The sequence below is a fragment of the Amphiprion ocellaris genome, chromosome 21 (genome assembly GCF_022539595.1).
Source record: "Amphiprion ocellaris isolate individual 3 ecotype Okinawa chromosome 21, ASM2253959v1, whole genome shotgun sequence".
In the NCBI taxonomy this organism is placed as follows: domain Eukaryota; kingdom Metazoa; phylum Chordata; class Actinopteri; family Pomacentridae; genus Amphiprion; species Amphiprion ocellaris.
Window position 1 is genome coordinate 24,970,905 of NC_072786.1, and position 27,562 is coordinate 24,998,466.

The 27,562-nt window shown below is 39.4% G+C and overlaps 1 protein-coding gene across 1 annotated transcript; it reads left to right on the forward strand.

Moving 5' to 3' along the window:
* The first annotated feature begins 3,010 nt into the window (after positions 1 to 3,010).
* On the forward strand, positions 3,011 to 26,931 carry LOC111576902 (uncharacterized). Its single transcript, XM_023282870.3, has 19 exons — positions 3,011 to 3,228; positions 3,315 to 3,373; positions 3,475 to 3,535; positions 5,273 to 5,427; positions 5,524 to 5,588; positions 5,711 to 5,804; positions 6,574 to 6,837; positions 7,497 to 7,790; positions 10,729 to 10,980; positions 14,227 to 14,541; positions 14,629 to 14,744; positions 15,927 to 16,146; positions 16,290 to 16,442; positions 19,518 to 19,708; positions 20,702 to 20,853; positions 20,984 to 21,241; positions 22,553 to 22,706; positions 24,264 to 24,393; positions 25,288 to 26,931. Coding segments are annotated over exons 1-19 (3,060 nt in total). The 5' UTR covers positions 3,011 to 3,226; the 3' UTR covers positions 25,413 to 26,931.
* The last annotated feature ends 631 nt before the right edge of the window (positions 26,932 to 27,562 follow it).

Below are 27,562 nucleotides of genomic sequence, written 5' to 3' on the forward strand. Positions count from 1 at the left end.
TTTCCTTTACTTAATGTAATAACAGTCGCATGCAAAAGGTAAGTGAGGATAAGACATCCAGCATTCTTCATGATGGTAAAAGTGGGCTTTTTGGTGCTTATTTAAAAATCTGTCCATCTGTTAGCATTAAGTTTTATGAGTTACTAATGCTGAATTAAAACAAAAAACATTCATTGATGTGTTTTGTCACTGCAGATTGTGGACAGCTAAAGTGCAATAAAGTGCAGAATGCCACCTAGAGGCCATCTGCATCACTACATGCAGCGCTGATTTCCAACTTTGAGGTCTGTAGGTCATGATGGGGTCAGACATTTACTGGACGAAAACACTAATGCGTTACATGTAATACTGCTTACTTCTTCTACCTTCCATTTCAGATTTTTTATTTTTTCTTATGAAATGTGTAATATTCCGGTCTTCACTTAGATTATATTCTAATCTTAAAAAGTCCTAAAAAGCACTAAATTCAGTATTGAGTTCAGAAAAGTGTATTTTATTCAAAAGTCATGATGTTTAATTATTAAAACTGTTCAGTTTGTAATGACTTTTGTTGATCATTTTGTTCCTCATGACTTCATCTTTCTGTTTGATCAGTGCTTTTTAAAATATCAGTGCACTGGTATCTCAGTCAGTCCTACCTATTCAGGTTTAATAAATAAAACTCTTTAGTGGCCTCATGTTTGCCATGGGTCCTAGTTTAAATGATGACATACAATCAGGGGATTAATAGGCTTTCTGGGAGTCACTTTGAAGGAGACAGACACAGATTTCCTCACATGCTCCGCTGATGACACTAAATACTGCTCTTTCTGAAGCAAGATTATGTTTACAGTCACAGACTCAGTAGACTTTTATAACAATCAAATTAAATGTGCGTGATCTATTATAAAAGCTGAGACTAAAACAGTGTGTAAAGCACATGATTGACATGCAGTAGGAAACAGGATGAGGAGATGGTGTCAGTGTAGGAAAAAGGACAGAAGTAACTATTTTTGAGGGTGCAGAGGGAAGAGATGAGAAGAAAGGGCTATACAAGGAGAAAGATTTGATTAGGTTTGCTCTGTTTCTCTGAGCTGTTTGGCTGTGATAAATCTAGAGTATATTTCTGTAATATAAGTTTGGATGACATCAGTGCTGATCTTTGGGGAACAGTGGCAAGCAAATCAGGATCAGCAAGATTTGGCATAGATGAAATTTAGAGACATAAATATCCATCCATCCGTTTTCTATACACCACTATATCCTCTGTTACATTGTTGGTGAATTGTTGACAGTACCTCAATGAAAAATATAACAATAAAAACATTAAATAAAGCTGTCGATATCCATCCATCCAATCTTTTTCTATGCACCACTTAATCCTCTGTGGAGTCATGGGGGGCTGGAGTCTATCTCAGCTGACTTAGGATGAAGGTAGGAGACATCCTGGACAGGTCACCAGTCTATCACAGGACTACACATAGAGACAAACAATCACACTCATATTCACACCTACAGACAATTTAGAATCACCAATTAAGCTCAGCATGTTTTTGGACTGTGGGAGGAAGCTGGAGAAAACTCCCACAAGGAGAACATGCAAACTCCACACAGAAAGATCCCAGGTCAAGATTCAAATGCAGGACCTTCTAGCAGTGAAGCGACAGTGTCAGCCCACACATAAATACATACCACAAGTAATATTTAACTGAAATGACTGAAAGTAGAGTGATACCGGACTTAAAGAAGGTTAAATAAACTGTTAATTGCTGCTTCGGATATTACTAGGGATGAAAGTTGCAATTTGTATCAAGAAAAATTAGATTACAATAATTATATAATTAATAGTCAATTCATGTTTCTGTTATGACAGATTTTACAGTAAATTATTGTTTGGGTCCACGGGTCATGTCAAATATAGTGACAGAATGAAGATTAAACATCTAAATGTAAATGGTTCACTTAATCGAAACTGACTGATTGATTGACAGAGACTGTAATTTTTGCAATATAGAGGCATCAAAGACACTGACAAACAGTAATCTGATAATATAAGAATCAAAGAGGGATAGAATGAACAGATTATGTTCTCTATGATGTCCTGAACATGGGTAAAAACAAGATAATACATAAGAAGAACTAATGTGCATTAAAAGATGAAAATGATACCACCAAAGATAAATTGAATGAATTTACATTTGAAATAATAAAATAGTCTAAAGATCATTATAATTCAGCATGCAGATAATACGATACAAATGAGCATGTTGGAGAATAAATGGTCAATATATAATTGCGGCACTTTTTGTAACACAGTTGACAGTATCATAGTTCATATTTTTGCTGTTTTCAGGTCTAAAATCAACATGGCCGCCTATAACCAAACACCACATGACATTTTTACAGAAAGATTCTTCTAAAATATAATATTATATGACTGAGTAAAATAATAAATCAAATGGCAATAAATCAAATTTTATATATGTGTACATATATATATATATATATATATATATATGTACACACACACACATATATATATATATATATATATATATATATATATATATATATATATATATATATATATATATATATATATATATATACACACACACACACACGTTTGATTTAATAAATCAAATTTGATTTATTGCCAAAAAAGAAATATCTGTCATGGTTATCTCAACTCAATAAAAAAATCAACTCAATAAAAAAAAGACAATCAAAACAATTTTTGAATAAGCTCATTTTATTATTGTTGCTAATTAGAAAGTGGTTGATATTAAATTCGGACAGTTATTTAGTTGACATTTTAGTGATATCCAGTCATTTTATATTAATAAGTGATTGTTTCCATAATAAATAATTATGGAATTGTAAAGACATGATCATAATGAACATAAAAACATGTTTTTTTTCTTTTAATAAAAATGTATGCAAGATATATCCTATGGACTTCAAAAGTCCCTCAACTATATATTGACCCAAATATAGTTTCCCCCCACAATACTATGAAACTGACACAGTCTACACGGAATAAAGTAATCACTAATAATGCAAAGTAGCATAATTAGTGCTACATTAGATATTAACATGTTTATTTCCATTCAAACAAAGGGTTTCCCACTTGATCGGAGCAGGTGAGTGATAGCAGCACACACCTGCCTCTTATTAACAGTCTATCCCTGCTGGGCCCCGCCTTAATAAACACAACATATGATCTCTGCAGGAATTCACCGACAAAATGTAAGAACAAATAATTATCCGCGGCCACTTTGAAGTCACTTATCTCGGCCGAATTCAGCGGATTAACCAGCTTTTAATGTTTTCAGGAACTCACTGGAGTATTCGTTCGTGTTTTTCGTGCTGGTGCCTCACACCATATCTCTAGGTGAGTGTCCGACCTGCAGCCGACACGCTGCTGCTGCTGCTGATGGGAGATAAACAAGGTTTCTGTTGTATTTAGAGAGATTCTCACAGATTTTATTTCAGGGCGCTGCGACGATATTTCCTTCTCTATATGCTGGATGAGCAGGGGGGACACCCTGGAAAGGTAAACACGAATAGACATGTTTTTTGGACTGTGTGGTTTGAAGTGCTGCTCGTTCAGGTGCGTCTCTGCGCAGCTCAGGCCAAAATGCATTCACAAAATGGCAATTTAGCGTCGCTTCAAATCTAGAGCGATGGTAGAACTTTACTTTAGAGATGGTACAATTCAGTATATTTATGTCTTAATGTCGGCATATAAGTTTTTAGAAAAATCTCTCTTAAAATGTGTTCTCAACTACAGGCTACACTTGGCTCTAGTTTTGCCCCTCCTGTTAGCATACATGGAGGTGACTGAGGCCTTGTCCACACGTAGCCGGGTTTTTGTAAAACCGAATATCCTGCCCCCTCCGTCTAGAAAAAAACTTACGTACACACCACCTCGTTTTTAGAAAAAAACTTCATCCACACCTAACCGCATAAGTGCGTTTTTCAGCACATTCATAAGCATGCCGGACCTTTAGGTGGCAGTAGTTCCCCAAATCCTATCCAATCAGAGTAAGAATAACCGTCCTTAACGTCGTCCTTCGCCTGTGTTGTTGAATGTGGATCAGTATCTGGGCTTGTAAAAAGCGCCTGTACAAGAAACAGCGCCCAAAACCTTGTGAGAGCATCCATACTGTTACCGAATGTAAACACAGGTCGCATATGTGACGTAAGAACATATTTTGTCGCAGGCGGTGACGTTTCGAAACGCAAAACCCCGGTTACTGATGTCCACATGCAGACGCATAAAACGGAGAATTCGCAAATCTTCACTTTGGTCGGAGTTTTTAAAAAGAATCGTTTTTGATGATGTAAATCTGCGTTTGCGTGTGGATGATAGGCCGAATCGTAGAAAAATATTTTCGTTTTGTGAGATACCCGGCTACATGTGGACAAGGCCTGAGATTACCATGTTTTTTTTTTCTAAAATTAAATTCCCCACTTACTGTTGTTGTGAAAGCATCAGTGGAGTTCTTGAAAAACTCCTGTAAGTGCCTTCCCTGAAAACTTCGTGCAAATCTGTTGGTCTGTTTTTGAGTGATGTTGCTAAAGGATAAGCAGACAAACCAACGCCGATCGTCACATCGGCGTTGGTACTCCATGGTGGAGTAATTACCAGGATCATTTTGAGTGACATAGGAGCTGCATTTTCTCAAAAAAATTCTTTGCCATCTTTTGTCACTTGTTTATTATGTCATTTCCAGACAGAGAAACCTATTGGTCAAATAAGAGTTCATCATAAATCAAAATTGTTATGGTTTTGACAAATTTTCGCTCCACTGCATATGTGATTGTTCAAAATACCACAAATAAACCACGAAATTGCTGCTACAACACTGCCTACTCCCCTGGAAGGAGTTCCTTACCAAATGTTGGAATCTCGCAACAGGAATTTGCTCTCTGCACTGGTGTTGAGAGTTGAGGTCAGGCTGTCATTGTATGCTGGAGCATTAATATTTCCCCTAAACAGAATGAGGGTGTTCAGGACAAATCTGAAAAAATAGCCCACAGACTAAAAGTATAACTGTGTTTGGCCTGTCCACAAACCTTTCACAAAATAGTCCTTCTTTGCCAAGCTGACTTAGCGTATTAGATCAATAATAAAGTAGATCTGACGTTCATTGATAAAATGTGTTAATGTGCTGTTCATGTCTGCAACAGTCTCGTTAAACCAGCAGATGTTTAGAAATAATTTGGAATGATCCTCGTATACAAGGGAGAAAATGTACCAGAGCTTAATTAGTTTTCATTCTTTCAGGAAAAATGGAAACATATGGCTCAACGACACATCATTAAAATCCATCAGACAGGTGGATAAAGTTACCTCCCTGACAGTGTTTCCTGTTGTAAAAAACAAGCTAACACTCCAGTATGGAGGCTCTGTACAGACTTGGACTTTAACAATCAGCCCACGTAAGCCTCACAGCTTCACTCTCAGTTGAATATTTTTACCTTGCAAGCTCCACTAGTTCTTCTATATGAAACAAAATGTGTTCATGTCACATTTAGGTACAAAATACACTGAAGTCAGAGGCCGACAGAAACCCTCGCAACATCCAACAAACTCCACCAAGGTACTTTTGACATAACCTGTATGAAACTGTACTTTATCACAGTTAGATGATTTTGTTGAAATTTATAAACAGTCCATTGTGGTGCAAAGTTTGACTGCTTTCATGATCCAGTTGTTCCTCAGGGTCTCTTGGAGCTGTTGAGTCCCACTGAGGTGTTTGTGTGTGAAAATAGCACATTATTCTTCCACCAGGATGAAGACTTCTTCCTTGCAATTGGTGAGAATCCCGTCTTTAGTTGCATCGTGTATTGGGAAATATTTTCATCTTTTGTCTTGTAGAGTGTTAAATGATAAGATTGATCCCACTTTCATGAAGGTGCAACCATTGAGCTGAGCTGAGCATAAAGGCTGGAAATGAGGAGAATCAGACAGCCTGACCCTGTTGAACAAAATCTGCCTGCATTTTAAGTATGAAAACACTGGAGTTACAGCAAGGAAGTCCCTGCACCCAGCCAAGAAATACACCCACACACTAAAACCCACACATTTTTCTGCCTTAGTTAGCTTTCTCCTTCTGTGCGTGAAGCCTGTATGCTCAGCTCCATGCAAAATCAACTGACACAAGGCTGGTATCGAGCTTTTCATGGAACTCAACATGAAAGCAGATGATCATATTCTCAAAATATCTAGCTCTTCCTTCCTTCCTTCCTCTTCCCTTGTGTTAAAATTTGATTGCCTCATGGGCTCAATTGTGAGGATGATGGCTAATTCATGGATTTGCTATCTAACTGTTGACCACAGTTGACTGTAAAGTTGCATATTCATGTTCATGAATATTCAGGAACTGGATATTCATGCTTCCCAGAGGATGAATCTAAATGTGCTTGGTGCCCACCTCCCCTTCAGTTTAGCACTGCAAACAGGCAAAAAGGTCCAGATATATTAGCACAGACTACAATGACTTTTGCTGGGCCAAAAAATGTGTTTTCATTGTTCATGGTTATTCATTGCTTTGCTTTTCTCTAAAACTCTTTCCCTCCTTCTAGGACACACTAAGCGTCTCCCTCTCAAACTGGAATCCAGGAGTCCTTCCATGTTGTTGGTCTCCTGGGTGGAGAATCACCCAAATATTATCCTCAGTCACACTGTGACACTGTACCACATTGAACTGGGCTCCTACAACACAGTCAGTAAAGACACTACCATCCATAACCACTACCGCTTCTCTGCACTGGACTCCTGCAGCCGCTATGTGGCCTGTGTGGAGATAGAAGAGACTCACTCCTTCACCTGCCTCTCTACTATTACTGGTATGGGCTGCCAATAAAATCAAGACACACTACCGTTCAAAAGTTTGGGGTCACCCAGACAATTTCATGTTTTCCATGAAAACTCACTCTTTCATTCATGTGCTAACATAACTGCACAAGGGTTTTCTAATCATCAATGAGCCTTTCAACACCACTAGCTAACACAATGTAGCATTAGAACACAGGAGTGATGGTTGCTGGAAATGTTCCTCTGTACCTCTATGGAGATATTCCATTAAAAATCAGCTGTTTCCAGCTAGAATAGTCATTTACCACATTAACAATGTCTACACTGGATTTATCATTCATTTAATGTTATCTTCATTGAAACAAATGATTTTGTTTCAAAAATAAAGACATTTAAGTTTTTCTCTGCAAATTTACAACAATGTGCTTTACAAGTTTAAAAAAAAAGAAATTGTTTTGTAATTTAAGTGAACTGAACCTTTCAACTAATTCAATGTTTCTGTAAGTGTTTTGTTTTTGTTTTTTTTTTACAAACCAGTGTCAAAATAAATTGTCATGTAAAGTACACTTAACATGGAATTATTGACTTAAACATAGAAAAATCCCTGAATGGTAAACATGCTACACTTCTAGTAATCATGTTTGTCATAAGAAACTGCTGCTATAGTTTGTTGGTGTTCTTTATCCTCCAGACCCTGACATTCCTCAGGACTTTGAGGTCATGTCATGGAACAGCAGCAGCATATCGCTGGCCTGGGACTGCCCTATGAACCGGAAGTACTCCTCCTTCCTCCTCACCACCTTCTACCTCAACGGTACCGACTACGTCACTGAGGAGGTCGCTGTGTGGCTCAATGAGGACAGCTTTGAGTTCAGCTTATCCGACATGCCGCCCTGCACCAGGGTCACGTTTGGCCTGCAGGCTGTTTGCCAGGCAGGGATGGAGTCCCGCTACAGCAGGATGGTCCTGAATGATGGAAACTCATGTAAGTCTCATACTTGTTGATGAGATAAACCACCAGTCTCTGTTTGTACATTTAACCCTATTATAGATCAACTAGATACAACACTGAAATATTTTGGTCACTAATTCGCTCAAATATTACTGAGATTCTTTTCAAATTACTTTGAAAACTGTAATGCATTTAATTTTATTTTATTTACACTACCAGTCAAAAGTGTGAACACACCTTCTCATTCAATGGTTTTTATTTAAAAAAATATTTTATACATTGTATATTAATACTGAAGAAATAAAAAATTATAAAAGAATGCAAATGGAATTATGTTGTAAACAAAAAAGTGTTAATATTCAGTATTAATCTACAATGTAGAAAATAATACAAACAAGAAAAGCACTCAGAGAGTGCAGTACTCCGCCAAGGCTGCTCAGCCGAATCATTTCCAACAGCTGAAGTCTTGAAAAAATTTGTGGCAGAAATCACAGCACCATAGAATGTGTCCATTTATATAGATGTACCCACAAACAAAATGACCCTGCGCTGAGCACAGGTGTGTTTTATGCATGTGTACGTTATGTAGGGATACCGAATCGTGTGACCTAAATATGTAGCGGGCGGTGGGAATTGCTGGGACTCATTTATTCTGTTAATATATATCAAAAATAGAAAACTTAGTCAAAAAATAAATATATAACTAACTAGGGTTAGCGCTATGCAAATGTATACACACTTGCAGTTTAAACCTAAATTATTCATACTTGCAAATTTTTATTTATAGTGTTTTTTTTTAATCAAGAAATCAGTTTTTTTCTGGGTGGAAATAACACAAACAAGTGATAAAAGACACTAAGGCACTTTGCTAGAGATGTTAATGTAACTGCAGTTTCTGTACCATTCCCAGTGGTTCTGATAATTTCTACCTTGTTCTCCAACCTTCTAATGCATTTCAAACATTCAATGCAGTTGTCCTCAATTGCAAGTCATGTCTAAAACCATAGAGCTTTCTGAGTTTGCTATTAGGATGACTAGCAGAGAGCTGCACACAGTGGCTTCACACAAGACCAGGAAAGGCTATAAAACCATAACCAAGTGTTTTTTAAGTGCCAGTGGGCAGAGTTCCACACTGTGAAAAATCTCAGTGGGCATCATAGGAAGTCAAAAGTGACCCCTGGGTTAGCAAGAATGGTAGAAGCACAGAATGTAAGGTTGGTTTTTCATTTCTACTCTCCATGGACACAGACCAGCGAGGACTCCACTTCTAGGCCTCAGCAAAATGTCATCTGGACAAAGGAGAAGGTTTCTTTTTTTTAGAGGCTTTTTTTTTTTTTGGCCTTTTGTTGGATTTATTAGACAGGTTAGTAGAGAAGCAGACAGGAAAGTAGGGAGAAGAACGGGGGGAAGACCTGCAGCAAAGGGCCGTGAGCTGGAATCAAACCCAGGCTGCTGCATCGGGGACTAGAGCCCCTGTTTATGGGTCGTCCTATCAGCCAGCTGAGCTATCTGGGCGCCCAAGGAGAATGTTTCTGATCATCCATTCTGTGGTCAGATGAGATGGATGGAGTTGTTTGGGCACTGGATGTGGCTGTTGCTTTGTGAAGGGAAGGAGAGGCATTTAACCCAAAGACCACCCTGCAGTCAAGTATGGTGCCGGAAATGAAATGCTGTGGGGATTTTTTGTCAGACAACATTATCAAACTAAATGGCATCAAGAGGAAAGAGAATGACATTAAGATTGTGGAGGAAAACAGCAGTCACCAGAAAAAGTTGGTCTTGAGTAGCATTTGACCTTCCAAAGAAATGGTATGCGGACAACAAAATCAACAGATTGGAGTCCAGACCTGAATCCAGAATGATGAAGAGGAAGCCTTTGATATTAAAGACCTGGAGATCATCACTTAAGAGGAGAGGAGCTAAATGCCAAGAATTTTAGTGATTGCAAGAACTTTTTAATTACTGTGGTGGCAGAAAAAGGTTTTGCCGTTGATTACTGCAAGAGAGTATAAATAAATCAGAACATGGCATTTTAGTAAATATGAAGAAAAAAAAAACCTGACCCACTTCAGACTTATAATTACCATTTCTATCACCAAGTCTTGCTGTCTTTTGTCAGTCGCTTATGTGATTTTGACAGAAGAAGAAATGTTTTGATTAATTATATAAACGAATAATAAATAATCAATAATTTGGGGCTGAAGTGCATGTGTATGCAGTCAGTTTCAGACATGTTTTTAATTTCATAATGTAGGTTTCATAATATAGGGAATATACCATATAGACACAACTCGGGGCCTAAAGGATGATCTAATTAAGAATATGAGTGATATAAAGTGGCACTTTCTTCCACAGATCCTTGGTAAGTGAGTATTTCCATGATCAGTAATTTCCCTTTTTTCGATATAATTGCAGCATTTATTGAAACTTAATACTGCAGCTGCTCAAGAGAGGTTAAAAATTCCTGAGGACCCTTTAATGCAGGGGTGTCAAACAAATGACCTGCGGACCAAAACCTGCCCACCAGAGGGTCCAACTGGGCCCATGGGATGACTTTGCAAAGTGCAAAAATCACAGAGAAGACATTAACTGCAAATTGGAAATTTGTAAAACTGTAAATTTTAAATAATTTCTAGATCTGCACTTCCAGATACGTGCGACTAAATGTTGTGTTCCTTTGTGGACACACCGTGATCTGTAAGCTGTGATGAGTAAATGATAAACTGAGAAATAATATTGTTGAAATTTCACAATTCTTCTTCAGAAATTTCAGGCTGTTCATGCTGTTTTCTGAAAAAAATAGTTCATTCAATGTGAACATTTTCAGAATTGTACATTTTTGCACTAAAACCAAGGGAAAAATTTGGAGTTGTCGTTATTTAGGTTAGTATGTTATGATTTTACTGGAGATGAAATTGGGCTGAATGTTGCGTTTGACATTCCTGCTTTAATGGATCACTCTGCTTCTCAGTCCACTCCAGTATCAAGACTTTGCATCAGAGTTCCTTTGGCCCAGACTACTACACCCTGAGCTGGGAGGTGAGGAACACCTCATCCATCTCCATGTTCAGAGTTTACCATGAGGGGGCGCTGCAGGGCACCACGCTGACCACCGACTACACAGTGGGGGGGCTGCTGCCGTGCCACAAGTACCAGGCCAAGGTGGAGGCAGTGTGTGGATACGGTGTGCTCATGGATACCAAGACGGCCACAGCACACACAGGTAACACAAAACCTGAGCATGCAGCAGCACGGGGTGAGAGGAAAAGTAGTCCAAGTAATGCCACTGTTGGGTCTGCACCATTTAATAATATACCTACTTTGCAATGGATAAGCTCAACATGCAATGAAATATCTATGGAGGTTATAGAAGCCAGGTAAGTTTAGTTCTTTCTAACTTTACCGCTGCTGACACACGAGGCATTGCTTGAGGACATTTACACAACACGGCTCACTTCTCACACTGGACAAAGTTTGGTGTAGAGTTTTTCTGAAAAAAAGCATATGCAGGGGTTGTTGCCTGCGCTGTAACTTCTAAAAACACTCAAAACAGGTGCTGTAAACATTGCTCCTGGTCTGTTCCCTTCGCTCTGCAGAACGTCACACTTGGACACTGTGTTAAAAGAGGCTGTAATTATAGTAAAACTGCAGGATGCATTCTGTACCTTTCACCATAAGAGCATCAGTCACCATGGATACCGATGCACTTGAGTTACTTAATGTACATGTGATATGTTCTCTTTTAGATCGTTAGTGAATAGTTTCTCTTCTAACTTTGCTGCACCACCTACTATGAGAAGACAGTGAGGGGAGAGTACAGGGATAGATTTGTTTGCATGGTCATAGGATTGAAGTTATGTTTTCTCCCATATCTGACATCCAGTCAAGACTCACTACATATACAGTGGTGGAAAAAAGTTTTAGGACACCCTTAAAATTATACACAATCTCAAACACTGGAAACCAGTTTGGTTTGACCACTGCTGCTGAAGCTCCTGTGATGTCATCTGGTATTTTTTCCTGCACATGTGGATCAGGATGCAGTCATTTCTTGCTGAAGAAACCCTTGGACACCCAGATCTTGCTTTGTCTTCCAAGCTGATGTTTGGTCTGTATTTCTGCAGAGTATCCAACTGCTGAAGGGCTGCATCTGCACTTCCTGGTTATCTGGTGGCAGCTGTGCCCTTCCTGGCTGAGAATCTGTATCTTCAGGCATGTTTCCTGCATTAGGTTCCTTGTTTTTGCCATTTTTGTCTCTGAAAAACTTTCATATGTGCAGCTTTATATAGACATGAAGCACAGTAGCAAAAATTGTCTTTTAATAAAAAGCGTGACCTTCATTAGTGGATCACTGGTACCAACATGACCCAGTACTCAAAATTTCTTATATATTTCTATAGAACCAATCAATTTTATGTTTTTAATGGCACTGTTAGGATTTGGTTAGTATTTTGGCTGTGACTGTACTAAAAGAAATTGCACTTGAAGACCGAAGAGTGATTCTTAATGCAATATTTCACAAATACATGGGGTGTCTGAAGACTTCTTTTCCACCGCTGTATATTGTCCACTTAAACTCCAATGGCTGAATAGGGACTCAGTGACCCCCGTACGTCAACACAGGAAGCAAATGGATGTCTGAGTGTATCAGGTAGACCCACAGATCGGTCCAAGTGAGAACTTCTATACTTCTACAAATTCCTCTGTTAAGTCATCTACTGCCACAGATCTCTGTTATTGAAGGTTCACTGACAGATAAGAGCTAATCACCAACAATTGTCATCTTGGATAAAAGCTCATTGATTAAAAGAATTTATATTGAGCTGTTGTTCTGTGAATAGATTATATGCAGCCCATGCCCTCCTCTGTGCGTAGGGAGCTGTCATACACTGATCTGTTCAACAGAGGATGTAGGCGATTTTACCAGAGGTGGCCAGTATCATGAGGAGATGATTTAGACAAAAGAATAACTTCTGTCAGAAACTGACTTAGGTCAGTACTTTAGGAACGTGATGGAATGTAAAGCAAACAATGAATGTGTCTTTATACTTTCACCCACAAGAAAAATAACTGCGATTGCTCCCTGCTAAAGGGAGGCAAACCTCCTGAAGGAGATGATACAACAGATATAATGTTAGATAAATGGTGAAGTTCTGAGATTCAGAAAGAAGCAAACACTACAAATATCATTACAAATAAAAGCTGTGCTCATTGAAAATGCCACCAAAATGTACTTCAAATAGCTCTTAATTCATAAATGGAATAATGGAATAAATAAGTTGCTCCTGTGTGTACTGTACTGATACTATAATTTGGTTATTGCTGCTGTTGAATAAATGTGTATTTGCTGCTTATAAGCTCTTTGCCAGTGAAATCTGTAGGATTGATCACCATATTTTCGTCATCAGTATATATTGTGTCTTAAAAATCTTTATAAAGATAATAGTTACCAAAGACAAATATAGTGGAGTCAAAATTGTGCTATTTCAATCTAGTACAACACAATATTAACTTGGCCAAAGTGTGTGTCAACTCAAATAGCTGTACATTACTCACAGTAAGTACTTTACTTTGTATGGTACATCTAAATTGAATACAAAAGCCATGTAGCTGAGTTTACTGTAGCTGGTGTTTCTTTTTTTTTTCTGGGTTGTTATTTTGAACCCACCTTGTACCCATCTAACACCTCAGTCAGTCAATCCAGCGCCATTCCATTCAGTAGGTGATGATTTCTCTGCATCTAATCTGATCTTTTGCTTTCTGAATTGTGACTGTTCCATGTGTAGCCATGTCATCAGTTTGTCTATCATTTTCATTCTGTCTGCCTCATCCTCTCTTCCCATTCATTTTTCCAGTTGCCACAATATGTTCCAGGGTCTCTTTCCTCATGATGTGTGCAAAAAATGTTGCTTGCCGTTTCCTAATTTTGTTCAATAGTGTATTATTTGAGGTCTCCACTGATACAGCAAAAGGTGTAAGACGCTCCTTCCATCCGATGGCCTACAGGTCACCCTTGGGCAAGATGTAGCGCCTATTTAGCCTCCTGACCAGGGTTACATGAAACCATGACTAGCAGGTGGACGGATGATTGTACAAGCAGATTCAGTTAAAGTAAATATATGGTTGTATAACTGCAACGCTGAGCATGGGAATCCATAAATCAATGACCAGTACGGACACTGCAGCTGAAGAAGGCACAGAAGACCACTTCAGTATTTATTCCTAGTACAATCTAGCACCTACAAGACACAATTACACCCCTGACTCTATGTATATGAAGAAAAATGAGTTGGAAAGATAACAGACTTTCAGTATCCATTAATCTCACTTCTCATTGATGACGTTTTTACCTTCTTGGACTCTATATTACACTCCAGGGTTCACAGTGCTTTAAATACATAATCTCTTTTGTGGTGTTCTTTTTTGTTATGTTATTGTATATGTTTACACATGCTGTTTGTGTATTCAGGACCTCGTGGTGTGTCTGAGCTCAGGTATCGCACTAATGACTCCACTGTCATATGGACACCCAGCAACCCTGAGCGGTCAGCCGTGGCCTTTTTATACGAGCTGTCCCTGGATAACGGCTCAACTATCCAAAGCAGCCGAGTGACCAGTTCAGAGCTGCGCCTCCCAGGACTGGAGGAGGGCAAGACCTACATCTTGGACGTGTGGGAGGAATGCAATGGCCGGTGGGAGTCTGAACATTCTCATTTGTATTTTAAAGGAGCAAATTCATCCTCAGGGTTTGACGTGAGGACTCATAGAAATGCTCATGATCCAGGTCAGTCTGAGCTACCAATACAAGAGTGCAAATTATCTTTCATGGGGAATTTAACCCACTGTGTCTCCATTTTTGTGGCATCTGTAGAGCGGCAGTTTGAAAGCATTGGTCTCACAATGATCGTGCCCTGGTCGCTGCCTGACATTCTACAGGACGATGTCTCAGAACCCAGAGTTAAGATGGAGGAGATCTTCAAAGATAAGGTGGGTAGCAATCACTGACTACTGAACCAGTTTTCATTCAGATTTTATACAGTGTCATGTAAAAACACACCTCGCACTTATCTGTTTGTTTTAATGCATTTTTTTATCTTCTTCAAATGTAGAATTTGTTTTTGTCTTAATTCTATTCCATGTTAAGTGCGATGTTTATTCACACATTGAGTGGGATAGCTTCAACATAGTAATCCACAAACTAATGGGTAATGTCATCTTTCTTTTTTTATACTGTAAATAGAAGAAAATTCCCATTGAAAAACAGTGAAAACCTGGCAGGAAAGATGCCAGGAAAAATTATATAAACTGTAGAAATCTATAATGTTCAAAAAATATGTGCCAAAAACAAGAAAATAAAAACAAATATTTAGGATGATTCTTAAATGGTTTCAAATAGAGTAAAACTGTAATTTTATGGTCACATGTAAAAGAACAAATTGCTATTTGTGGACATGTACAACTTTGACCTGTTTTTTATGGTTGACTTGTAATTTAGTATTTTTTTTCAGTGATTTTACTGGACATTATCTGTAATTTAACAAAACAGGAAAAGGTAACCATTCCAAAAAAATGTCAACTGTTTTCCAATCCTTAATATGCATAATTTCTTCTTTCAAATAGCAATAAGTACCTGTAAAATAATTTTATGTTTTTTTTTAAATATGATTAGAATAAAGACAAAAATGTGTATTTTAATTTTGTAACACTGTAAAAGAATGAATTACCATTTATTAAAATAAAACAGTTTTTTGTGGATGTTACTTGCAGTTTTTGTTCTTGAAGCACCTTTATCAGATCAGACTCTTGTTTTGGGAGCTGCAAAAAACCAAAAAGCAGCTGCTACCAGCCACAGCTGTACTGGTGTTTAGTGCTGCTTAGCAGCATGCAGGCGAAGTGACAGAACATGAGGCTCAGCTGTGGGTGGCATTGAGCCTGGGGTCTTAATATTTAAAAGAACCTTTTTTTAAAAAATACACGTCGTTATTTCCATTGAACTCTTTATTTACACTATTTTTTACTTAGTTTCATCATTTTAAAGAACTGTGTTAGGTAAATGCTTTCTTTCCTTAGTAAGATTAATTTATTTCAGCCAAGTTCTATTTTTCTATTTTTTTTCTCAACGAGTTTAGTGTTCTTGTTGAAGCTTCATCTCTTTATGTGTGTCCTCAGATGCAGGAGCTGTTGAAAGATTTTGATCAGCCAGTCCGCATCGAGCTGCAAACCTTTGAGCCCGCAGACAAGCCAGACAAAACAGAGGTTCTGTTTATGTCTTTTGATGCCTCCAATGCTGAAGAAGATGTGGCCCTGTCTATTGAGGATCAGCTTAGATACATTAGGTCCCTGAATTACAAAAACATCACAGTTAGAGACGGGATCATTTACTGGGACGGTAAGTAATGATAAAAAAGCTTGTTCAGGTCTCAACATACAAATATGTCTTTGTCATTCAAAGCTTTTCCCGTAATGCATTCAGTCGGTTCCTAACCTCCTCTTTTATGTGATTTTATTTGTGTTGGATGTCCGATTTGTCAGGTCCAGACCTGTGTGCTTCCAAGCAAACCGTGTGTCCCCATAATTCTCTGTGCATCAACACTCTGGGCTCCTATTCTTGTGTTTGCCATCATGGTTTCTATGATGTGAGCTCTGTCATGGAGCCTCCTGCTGCCTCACATCCTGTCTGCAAAGGTACAGTGATGACGCCCAGTAAATGACATAAAGCTGCTTATTTTATAGAATCAAACCCAAGTTACATTTAAGATAAGATAAGATAAAGTTCTTTATTTCTCCCCACTCCAGGGGAAATTTACATTGTTACAGCAGTTTTATTTACAATATATACAAGGGTGGCAAAATTTTTAACAGAAAAAATAAAAATAAAAATAAAGTTTAAAAGTGCAAAGATGTGCAGTGCAAGAATGTCTGCAAATTTTATGGTTTGGGGTGGTAATGATATAGTCCAGTTTATGTTAACATCAGCCAGTGATGCTGATGTTGTAAAGTCTTATAGCAGATGGGATGAAGGACCTGCGATAGCGCTCTTTCTTGCAGGGTGGATGTCTCAGTCTGCTGCTGAAGGAGCTGCTTAAAGACCCCACAGTGTCATGCAGTGGGTGAGAGGGATTGTCCATGATGGATGTGAGCTTTGACAACATCCTCCTCTCACCCACCTCCTCTATGGAGTCCAGGGAACAGTCCAGGACAGAACCAGCCCTCCTGACCAGTCTGTTTAGTCTCTTTCTGTCCCTTTCAGTGCTCCCTGCTCCCCAGCAGACCACTGCATAGAAAATAGCAGACGCTACCACAGAGTCATAAAATGTCCTGAGCAGAGTCCTGCACACTCCAAAGGACCTCAGTCTCCTCAGCAGGTGGAGACGACTTTGGCCCTTCTTGTACAGGACCTCTGTATTGTGTGTCCAGTCCAGTTTATTGTTGAGGTGAACACCCAGGTATTTGTATGTGTCCACCATGTCAATGTCCAAACCCTGGATGTTCACTGGTGCAGTCCGGGGTGTCCTCCTCCTGCGGAAGTCCACGATCATCTCCTTCGTCTTACTGGCGTTGAGCTGCAGATGGTTTCGCTCACACCAGTCCACAAAGTCAGAGATGACCATCCTGTACTCCCGCTCGTCCCCTTCAGATACGCACCCAACAATGGCTGTATCATCGGAGAACTTCTGGAGGTGACAGCTCCCAGAGTTGTAGTGGAAGTCCGATGTGTACAGGGTGAAGAGAAAGGGGGAGAGCACTGTCCCCTGTGGGGCCCCCATGCTGCTGACTACCACATCAGACACACAGTCCTGAAGCCTCACGTACTGTGGTCTGTTGGTGAGGTAGTCGATGGTCCAAGCAGCCAGGTGACAGTCTACTCCCGCTCCTTCAAGCTTCACCCTAAGCAGAGAAGGCTGGATGGTGTTGAAAGCACTGGAGAAGTCAAAGAACATGACCCTCACAGTGCTGCTGGGTTTCTCCAGGTGAGTCAGTGATCTGTGCAGCAGGTAGACCACTGCATCATCCACTCCAATGTTCGGTTGGTAGGCGAACTGCAGTGGATCCAGATACTGGCTCACCTGGGGACGGAGGTTCTTGAGGACGATCCTCTCCATGGTCTTCATCAGGTGAGAAGTGAGGGCCACAGGTCTGAAGTGGTTAGGCTCCCTGGGGTTCCTGGTCTTAGAGACAGGAACCAGGCAGGAAGTCTTCCATAACAGAGGAACCCTCTCCAGACTCAGGCTCAGGTTAAAGATGTGCAGCAGCACCTGACAGAGCTGGTCTGCACAGTCTCTAAGGAGTCTGGAGCTGATTCCATCAGGACCTGCAGCTTTCCTGGTCTTGATCTTTTTAAGTTCACTTCTCACCTGATCAGCTGTTATGGAGAGGCAGGGGGAGGGTGGCAGGGGGAGGGGTGATGGTGGTGGTGGGGGGTGAGACGAGGAGGGGTGATGGGGCTGTATGCGGAGTCCGGAGGTGGTAGAAGACGGGGATGGGAGGAGGGGTGCTGTTGGTGGTGGTGGTGGTAGAGAGCTGAGGTGTGAAGAAGGAGCTGGCTGGTCGGTGCTTTGATGAGAGGGGGGAGGAGTGGGAGCAGAGTCGAATCTGTTAAAGAACAGATTCAGCTCATTGGCCCACTCCTGGCCTCCTGCTGCAGCTCCCCTCTCATGGCCTCTGCTGTAACCAGAGATTTTAAGAGGTTGCTGCTGTTTTTCAGTTGTTTTGTACAGGAGGTACAAAGAGAAATTAAGAGTATTTGGTAATGTGTTATTTTATAATCCTGTGTTTCCTGGCTAATTTCCTGTAAAATTACTGCATTGTTTTTTAATACATTTAGTATTTGGCAGTAAATTGTTAGAATATTTCCATGAAATTTAAATCATGCATTAGGTGAATTCTTCTTACATTGACACCAGTTTCATAGATGCACTGGTAAAAAATCTGTGGCTTAATGAACTGGAAAAGCACTCCGTCAAGGCTGCTCATTCTTTGTATCATTTGCATGATGTGATTTTCATCATGTGTATGTTATGTACAGATACCGAATCCCAAAACATAATTTCTTTGTGTTTTTTGTTGTTTTAAAATAAATAAATAAATAAATAAATTTAACAAGTAAGTTCTTCAGATCTGTAGGAACTGCCACCTTCTCAGTTTCCTTTCATGAACAACACCACGTTGTTATAGACTGTCTTGGAAATATCCTTATGATTTACAGTTAACTTCCAGCTAATCTTTATTAAATTATGACCAAATTTTTCAGGGTAACCGTAAAATCAAGTGCTTGGTACAGTGCAAAACCTCAGACGCACAATTTGATAGCAAATCATTTTCGTATAAACACTGCAGAAAAGTAATAGTAGTCATATACTGCAAAGCGACATCCTGACTGGGTTCATAGCTTGCTGCTATGCTGCTGTCAATATCTAATCTGGAAAACGGGGTGACTGACTGGTTGGGATATCTACCAGGCAAGCCAATAAGAACTCATGAAAGATGAGCAAGTGGGGCTGCTGCTGAAAATTTTTGACACCCTAAAATTGTTTCCTGGGTCCTTAAAATCCAAATTCCTCCCAGTGTTCTACCAGGCCTTCTAAGTCCTTCGAACAGCATGTTCTGAATTGACTTTGAGGCTTCATGAAGCAGTTGGTGGGATGGAGTCGCAATTGCATTTATACAGACTGATCGGTTCTGATGCCTTTGCCAGCTCTAGTTATGGTAATGTGTGCAATGGCCGTGCAATGAGAGATTCTAACCCATTTTTTCAAACAGAGAAAGGTCTGTTCAGCCAGTGTTTGGATAAAGTGATGACGGGTGGAATAGCAAAGCCCTACCTAACTTCTCACATCGGCGGAAAGATTGAGTTGAAGCTGAATGATGGCCGGTGCACCGTGAACGAGAATGACATGATGTACTACTTCCGCACTTCACGAAAGTCCTTTGAATGTGGAACAGAGAAGCAGGTACAGTAAATGGAAAGTTAGTTCATGTGATCTACTGGTTCTGAAAAGTTACTTTAGGTAGATGAAACAAAATAAGGACGCTTATAGTATACAGATTTTGTAAAACACACTGCTTTGTCACTGTTCTGTCTGAAACGTCTTCAGCCCTTACTGTTGCTGAATTTTGTTTAACCAAATGGGTTCTTCCCCACAGTACCGTTCAAAAGTTTGGGGCCACTTAGAGATATCCTTATTTTTGAAAGAAAAGCATTTTTTCAATGAAGATAACAATAAATGAATCATAAATCCAGTCTAGACATTGTTAATGTGATAAATGACTATTGTAGCTGGAAACAGCTGATTTTTAATGGAATATCTCCATAGGGGTACAGAGGAACATTTCCAGCAGCCACCACTCCTGTGTTCTAATGCTACATTGTGTTAGCTAATGGTGATGAAAAGCTAATTGATGATTAGAAAACCCTTGTGTAATTATGTTAGCACATGAATAAAAGTGTGAATTTTCAAGGAAAACATGAAATTGTCTGGGTGACCCAAAACTTTTGAAGTGTAGTGTGCCTGGTGTGGTGGTAAATCTGGAGCCTCAGTTAATAATACACTACAGTGAGCAAGACGTCAACAGGAAATTAGACATTGCATTAGTTTTTAGACATTTTCAAATTCAGTAGAGTTTCTTTCTCAGCCCTCCAAGCAACATGCAAAGGGTAGCCTTGACAAAGGATCATATGTGCTGTATGATGTGATATGTAGGATAATTGTTCAAGAATAATCTCACCAGTATCACAAGACAACTATTTTTTTCCATAATTTTTGAGAGATCAGTCAATTGCACAGAATCCAAGAACCCAGAGGATGTGAACTGACACAATTCCACTAGGGCTATGCTAGCAGCCATATGAAGCTATGCACTGGCATTAGCAATGATGTGCTGTGATATTTGAATTGAACTTAATAAACTGTAAGTGAACAGGAGTGTCTGTGTTTATTAACCAGGTCAACAAAACTCACATCAAATTCCAAAACACTCTGACCGTCACCTTAAGCAAAGAGCAGACCATCAGCCGGCGGGATCTAAAAGTTGTCTGGAAGTGCGTCTACCTACGCCATTATGTCCGCAACGCTCAAGTCAGTGTGGATATGGAGTGGTGAGGCACATCCCATTCCTGTGTGTCCAAGATTTAAGATTTCATTCACCACAAGTGAAATGAAGCAGATTGTTTTAATGAGGAGCAATATGTAAGAAATGGTTTCAGTTCTTTGTTTCTTTGGTTGTAGGCTCTCCTCCATTACCTTGGTGGAGATCAACTCTTCACTCCAGCTGGGCCTGATCATGAGCCTGTATAGGGATCAGTTTTACACCTCCAGCTACAGAGAGGCCATAACTCTGGGGTTTGAGGACATCCTGTTCTTCCAGGTGGCCCTGCAGACCAACACCTCTTTTGTCTCCGACATACTCCTGCAGGTGGACTCCTGCTGGGCCACTGAAAGCACTGACCCACAGGATACCGTCAAGGGCGATCTTCTTCAGGACGGGTATTTATACAATGTGACCCTGAACGACTGACTGGTGTGTGGACAGTTGTCAGTTGCACTTTTAGACATAGTTGAATATATCTAGTAGTGCAACTGACCTCAGTTTTGATGCTTTTACCTATCATACCACTGTTTTCATGAATGTCTAGTTTTTTCTAAATGGTTAGCCATTATTTAGATGCATCATAAACATTGCAATTTATTAAGCCTCTTTCTACTGTTTTGAGAATTCACTAGTCAGCAGTGAAGAATAGTCCATCTTAAAAACGTGTGCTTATATTCTAAAATGCCATGGAAGAAAATGAATAACACATGATGTAACTTTGACAGCTGTCACAACTTTCATGAGCTTAAATACAGTTTGCTGTACAGTACACTGATCAGCCACATTATTTAAATCATTTGCCTCATGTCGTGTAGCTCCCCTTGTGCCATCAAAACAGCCTATCAAGGCCTGGACTTCATGGACTTCTGATGGTATTAGAAGTTCTGCAAGGTCTGAGGTGTGGTTTCCATGGATCAGATTGTTTTCTGAAACATCCCACAGGTTATTCTGGACTTAAATGCAATCTGGGATATTTGGAGGCTGAGTCAACACTTTGAACTCTATGCTAAATTCCTCAAACTATTCCTGAAAAATGATCACAGTGCGGCAGGGCACAATATGGCCATCAGGGAATACCGCAACCATTTTAGGTAGGTGCTACTTGTCAAGGTAAAATCCACATGAGTGCCTGGACTCTACTCTCCCAGAAGAACATTGTCCAGAGCATCACACTGCCTCCTTTGGTTTGCTGCCTTCACGTAGTGCTTTCTGCTGCCATGTCCTGACCAGGTAAAAAACAAATTATGTATAAAAACAGAACCCAAAAATGTGATTTATCCGACCAACCAACCTCCCTCCATTGTTCCATGGTCTAGTGCTGACTTTACTGTGCTCATTGTATACTTTTTTTGATGGTGGATAGGGCTCAGGATGGGCACTTTTACCAATTTACAGCTAGGTATATATAGTTGTCATTCTTTGGATCACTCTTGGTAAGTAGAGCCGCTGCACACTGGAAACACCCTACTAAACCTGTAGTTTTGCAGATGCTCAGACACAGTTGTGTAGCTGTGACAATTTGGTTCTTAAAGTCGCTCAGATAGTCACGCTGCCCATTGTTTCTGCTTCCAACATCCCACCACTTGATAATCAGCATTGTTTCCCTCACCTGTCAGTGGTTTTAATGTTGTGGCTGATTGGGGTACATTAACTGCTTTGGTTGCCTTGGGTGATGAAGATAATGCTTGTGCCACGCTGTTCTCCAGCTGTCCTGTTGACAACACATTCCACTGGCACTCTGTTAATGGCCTGGCACAGACTAGCAGGTTTTCCGTTGAGATGTTCAACATGCCAAAGGAGTTACCCCTCTACTTTCACTGCCTGATCAATATATGTGGACATAATGAAGACTGCACTAAGGTAAAATGGAAGAGTCTTGTCAAGGTTAAGATACATTTGGTAATGTTTTGCAGTTGACCTGTTATCATATTGGGTACATTTCCACCTGGTGTTAATGTGCTCTATATCTGGCTATACACTATCCAGATAGTAAAATAGAATCTGCAGGAATTATCATTTCAACTTGATATTAATCAGTGGTCTTGTTATCTTGACTTCATCCTCATTGTGATCATATCTCAGTATGCACAACCGGTGGATGTGATGTCATTTCAATCATAATGCATCCTGATCATCTACATTTGCATTCATAGCCCAGTTACACCTGCTATTAACATGTGATCTGTATCCAGATAAGAGATTGCAGGTTAATGCAAGGTGTAAATGGAAGGCATGCCAAAAGCCTCAGAATCTGGATGTGATCATATCAGCCAGACCACATTCTGAAGAGAAAAATCTGAAAAGTCACGAAATTTCATCTCTTACTGAAAAATAAACAAGCCCAAGAAAAGCTACAGGTAACAGTTGAGAAGTTAGCTCAGCACTGGAAATAAAGTAGACTCACACAGCAACATCACCCTCTGACTTGATATGCACCATGTTTGTTGACAAGATAGTCGACTCCACTGAATGGATTTGCATGTTGAGATTGGATCAGACTGCAGGCTGATCAAGATAATAAGAAGCCATTTGTATTTGCAGAGACTTACTGATCAGATACCATCATCCACATACAGTATAGAGTGCATGTTAATACCACAATTTCTCCTATCACACTTCTTGGTGTGTTAACACCAACAAATTTCATAAGTTTCAGTCGTGTTTATATCAAATTTTCCATCCTGTTATCCCAGGATTAAAAAAAATCATGATTTTAAGAAAATTGGCTGTCATTTTCATTGGTTTGCCCGAGACTTCTTAGGTGCAACAAAGACACAGATTTTGATTTCTTTTCTTCATCTTTGTCTGATATTGCTTGTTCTGTCAGGATGAGCAAATATCAAGGAGTTTCATTTGTTTCATTTTCCTTCACTATCACTGATAGATGCTGCGTCTTGTGGCATGACATAATGTTTTGTGACTTGTTAAGTTTGGTTATACTGAGCCTGAAAAGTCCTGCCTGATTTGATTGTCTATATGTCGTCTTGAAAGCACAGACTGTGTTTGAATTGACAACAGTTGTTGTTTAACTCTTGTTAAAAGTCCATCTAGCTCACACAGCAGTCGATCGCTCTCTCTTCCTGCAATCCACTTAAACATTAGTCCTGCCAGATCATCCAAATAAGATGGTGATTGAATGAATGGATGCATTCGTGTACACAATACATGGGAAAATAACCATGATAGGCAAGATACTGTTTCATTTGCACACAATTTGAACAATATACCTGTGTGTGCCCACTTGTAGTAATAGCTGTATTAAAAGTGTTGACTTCTGTAATTAAAAGCCCCAGCCAAAATGACAGCCAGGATTTCAATTTTGGAAAGGCCAACTTGTTCACTGCTGATTTGCATGCATCTCATATTCCTTTTTCCTGTTTGTAAGAGAATCAACCACAGACCCTTATTTTGTTGCAGAACTGCACCAATCCACATCGCACCAAGAGGTCAGAGAGCCAGATGGACAGAAAAGAGAAACAAGCTGCTGTTGTGTCTGCTGGACCTCTGGTGGTCAACACGAGGGTGAAGTCAATCCGGCCATCTTACTGTGAGTTTGTATCAACAGAGCATCTGCTCAGATTCAGGTGCTACAAAAACAGGAAATAAATGGAGACCATAGGTAGAGGTATTTTAATAATTATTTTTACTTTGTTTCCTGCACTTCCACCCAGATCAGTTTAACAGTACCAGGGGTTTTTTTGTCAGGTAACTGTTGATTTGCAGCTGAATCACTAATGGCTTTTAGTGATTTTACAAATGGTTTATTTTTTGGCAATTTTTAAAATGCGACCTGTAAATTGAAAAGATTTTGATGAAATATTGTGATTTTAAGCTTAAATTTGGTATCCTAACTGAACACCACATCACATATGAGTAATTCAAACACCACTGGAAGATTCAAAATCTGATGACTCTCTGTTTTCACAGTTTCTGGCTCAGAATTGTGGAATTTTGGTGCTTTTTTAAAATATTTTTTTCTTCGGATGAAAAAACACATTTTTGTCGCCCTAAAAATACTCAAACACATGAAAATTTGTAAACCCAGGACAAGTGAAAAATTTGATATTTTAGGGCATGTATGCTAAAATGGCTCATTAGCGCCCCCTGGAAAATTTCAAACATTTATCACGACCGGTACGTGCGACCTAGACTTATGAAATTTGGTACACATACGTAACTCGTCAAGACACACCAAACTGTAATTGACACTCATGCCCAAAACACAAGAAGTAGTCGGCTATTTTGAATTATGTGTCATTTTTGTTTGTTTTTTTACAGACAGCGTGCCTTTTTAAACATGCTGTCTTTCCGGTTCAGAGGGTTAAAAAGAAAGAGGAGCTTTATGTGTATTGCATTATGTTTTGTTTATTGTATGTTCCACTCAGTAGGTCTCAAATAGTGCTTTACAGTGATGAAATAATATTTGTCCATCTCTTTGCAGGGGCAGAGCACATGACAATGATCTTCATTGTGGCCAGTACAATAGGCTTTTTGGGAGTAACTGTGCTCTCAGTGAGTGCAGCCAAAGCAATCATGACATACTATGAACAGCTACGGCTGCAATAAAGTGTTTGGAACGTCATCTATGAGTATGCTATGCTACCATCAGCAATGCTATGGCTTCACTACAGAGCAAAGCAGGAATGACTAGAATTTTCCAAAACATATTTTTTGTTAACGTGTCTTACTCTAGCTTTCCATAGCTTGATGCAGCAGTAGCACACATGAAAGCAGGAGCAAGCAGACAACAGTTTGAAAATTAAGATTCTTGGTATAATGTGGAGCGTTTCGCATCATGTGCTAATTTCTTGTGATAACATGAAACGTGTCAGGTTTTAGTGTGATTATATTTTAGTTGTGATATTGTAATAATGCAGAGAAAGGACAAATTGAGGAATAATTGTCACTTACACAGGTGATAAAGTTCTACTTTTGGTGTGTCTAGAACACACCATCAGATTTGTGTTGTTCTGAACTCAGAGCTGAACTCAGTTTGACAAAGAGCTGCTGTGTTGAATCTGTCATTTTTCATGATTAAGGGGCCTAAAACTCCACATGATGTATTTTCACTCAGAAAGCTGCTCTGCTATCTTATTATGGTTTTAATGTGAGTGACTGTTAGTACGCTGCCATCTCCTCATAACTCTTTAGAACAAGGGTGTCAAACTCATTTTAGTTCAGGGGCCACATCCAGCCCAATTTGATCTCAAGTGACCAATAAAATCATGACATAATAAACTAAAAATAACTCCAAAATTTCCCTTTGTTTTAGTGCAAAAAGTACATTCTGAAAATGTTCACATTTAATGAACTATGTTTTTACAGAACATTATGAACAACCTGAAATTTCTTGAGAAGAATAAGTGAAATTTTAACAGTATTATGCTTCAGTTTATCATTTACACATTACAACTTACTGATCACAGAGTATAAAGGCAAAAAGCATTTAGTCACAGGTATCTGGAAGTGAACAATCTACTATTTTACTTTATGATCGACACAACTTGTCAAGATCTGGAAATCATTTTAAATGTGCATTCATTTCCACTTCTGTGTGGTAATCATGACCACCTGAACCGAATCACCACACAAACTAAAGAGAACTATTAAGGAAGAGGTTAAGTTGTTCCCGTGCTTTGTAAATGTATAAAATTTATACATAAAGATGCATGAAAGCTGTGCCAGTGCATCAAAAGTAGGGTTCAACCAAACCAAACTCTCTCGTACTGAAGCTATCGCACAATGTTTAATGTCTTTAAATGTTTTCACATTAAGTATTCATTTTCCCCTGTAATTTTTACACTTTGCAAAGTCATCCCGCAGGCCATGTTGGACCCTCTGGCTAACTGGTTTTGGCCTGCGGGCCTTATGTTTGACACCCTCTCCTCCGGCAGGTTCAGGGTCATGAGGGACAGAAAGACTTAAAACGACTTTTTCCCCAGGACTATAAGAGCCTGAGCTGAACTTGAACTTTACACTCTGCATTGTTTCCAATATTTTATATACTGCTGTGACAAAGAGAGCTATCAAACGAAATGTTGTTGTATAAGAATATCCAATGGCAATAAAGAGTCTATCTGTGTCATCGTGTGGAATCTTGGAGAGGCTCACTGAGCAGGTAAGAGCTCCACCTTCTAACGTTTCACATGACTGACTCACCAAGACAAAGAATCGTCAGAAGCACAGCTGTCATATGAAATGGTGACTTTCATAGCTGCTGAATTTCAAATCTTCATGCTCTTGGATATTTTGAAGATATTGTTAGCTGCCAAAAATACTCTTCAGATGGAGACAAATAATTATAGGTGCTTTGGAGTGAGGCCATTATCGCTCTACATTAGACTCTATTAAAAAATCCATTTCAACACCAGTGATTCTGTATTAATCGGTGCCCCTCCATGTCTGCTCCATTAACATCAAATATCATGTCCTTTGAAAAAGTCTCCAATAGGAGGAGAGAAAGCTTCTAACTGATTCTGCTGTTGTGTTGTTTCCTTTGTGTTTTCTGTCAGCACTGACTTCTGATGAGTCCAGGACCCAAAGCGAAAAGAAGGATGAACTACAATCTTAAAGAAGAAAAAAATGAGACACAACTTCAGCAGTTGCATAAAGATGAGGGACTGAGCCCTCCAGAAATGAACGATACCCAGAGACGAGCAACAGCCTGTGATAAAAAGAGCTATTTTATAGAGAGCATGAAGGAGCAGGATGCACTA

Coding starts and splice junctions, on each gene's coding strand:
- LOC111576902 (XM_023282870.3), top strand. Junction 10,981..14,226: donor GACGGCCACAGCACACACAG/GTAACACAAAAC, acceptor TTGTGTATTCAG/GACCTCGTGGTGTGTCTGAG. Junction 16,443..19,517: donor CTCACATCCTGTCTGCAAAG/GTACAGTGATGA, acceptor TTTTTCAAACAG/AGAAAGGTCTGTTCAGCCAG.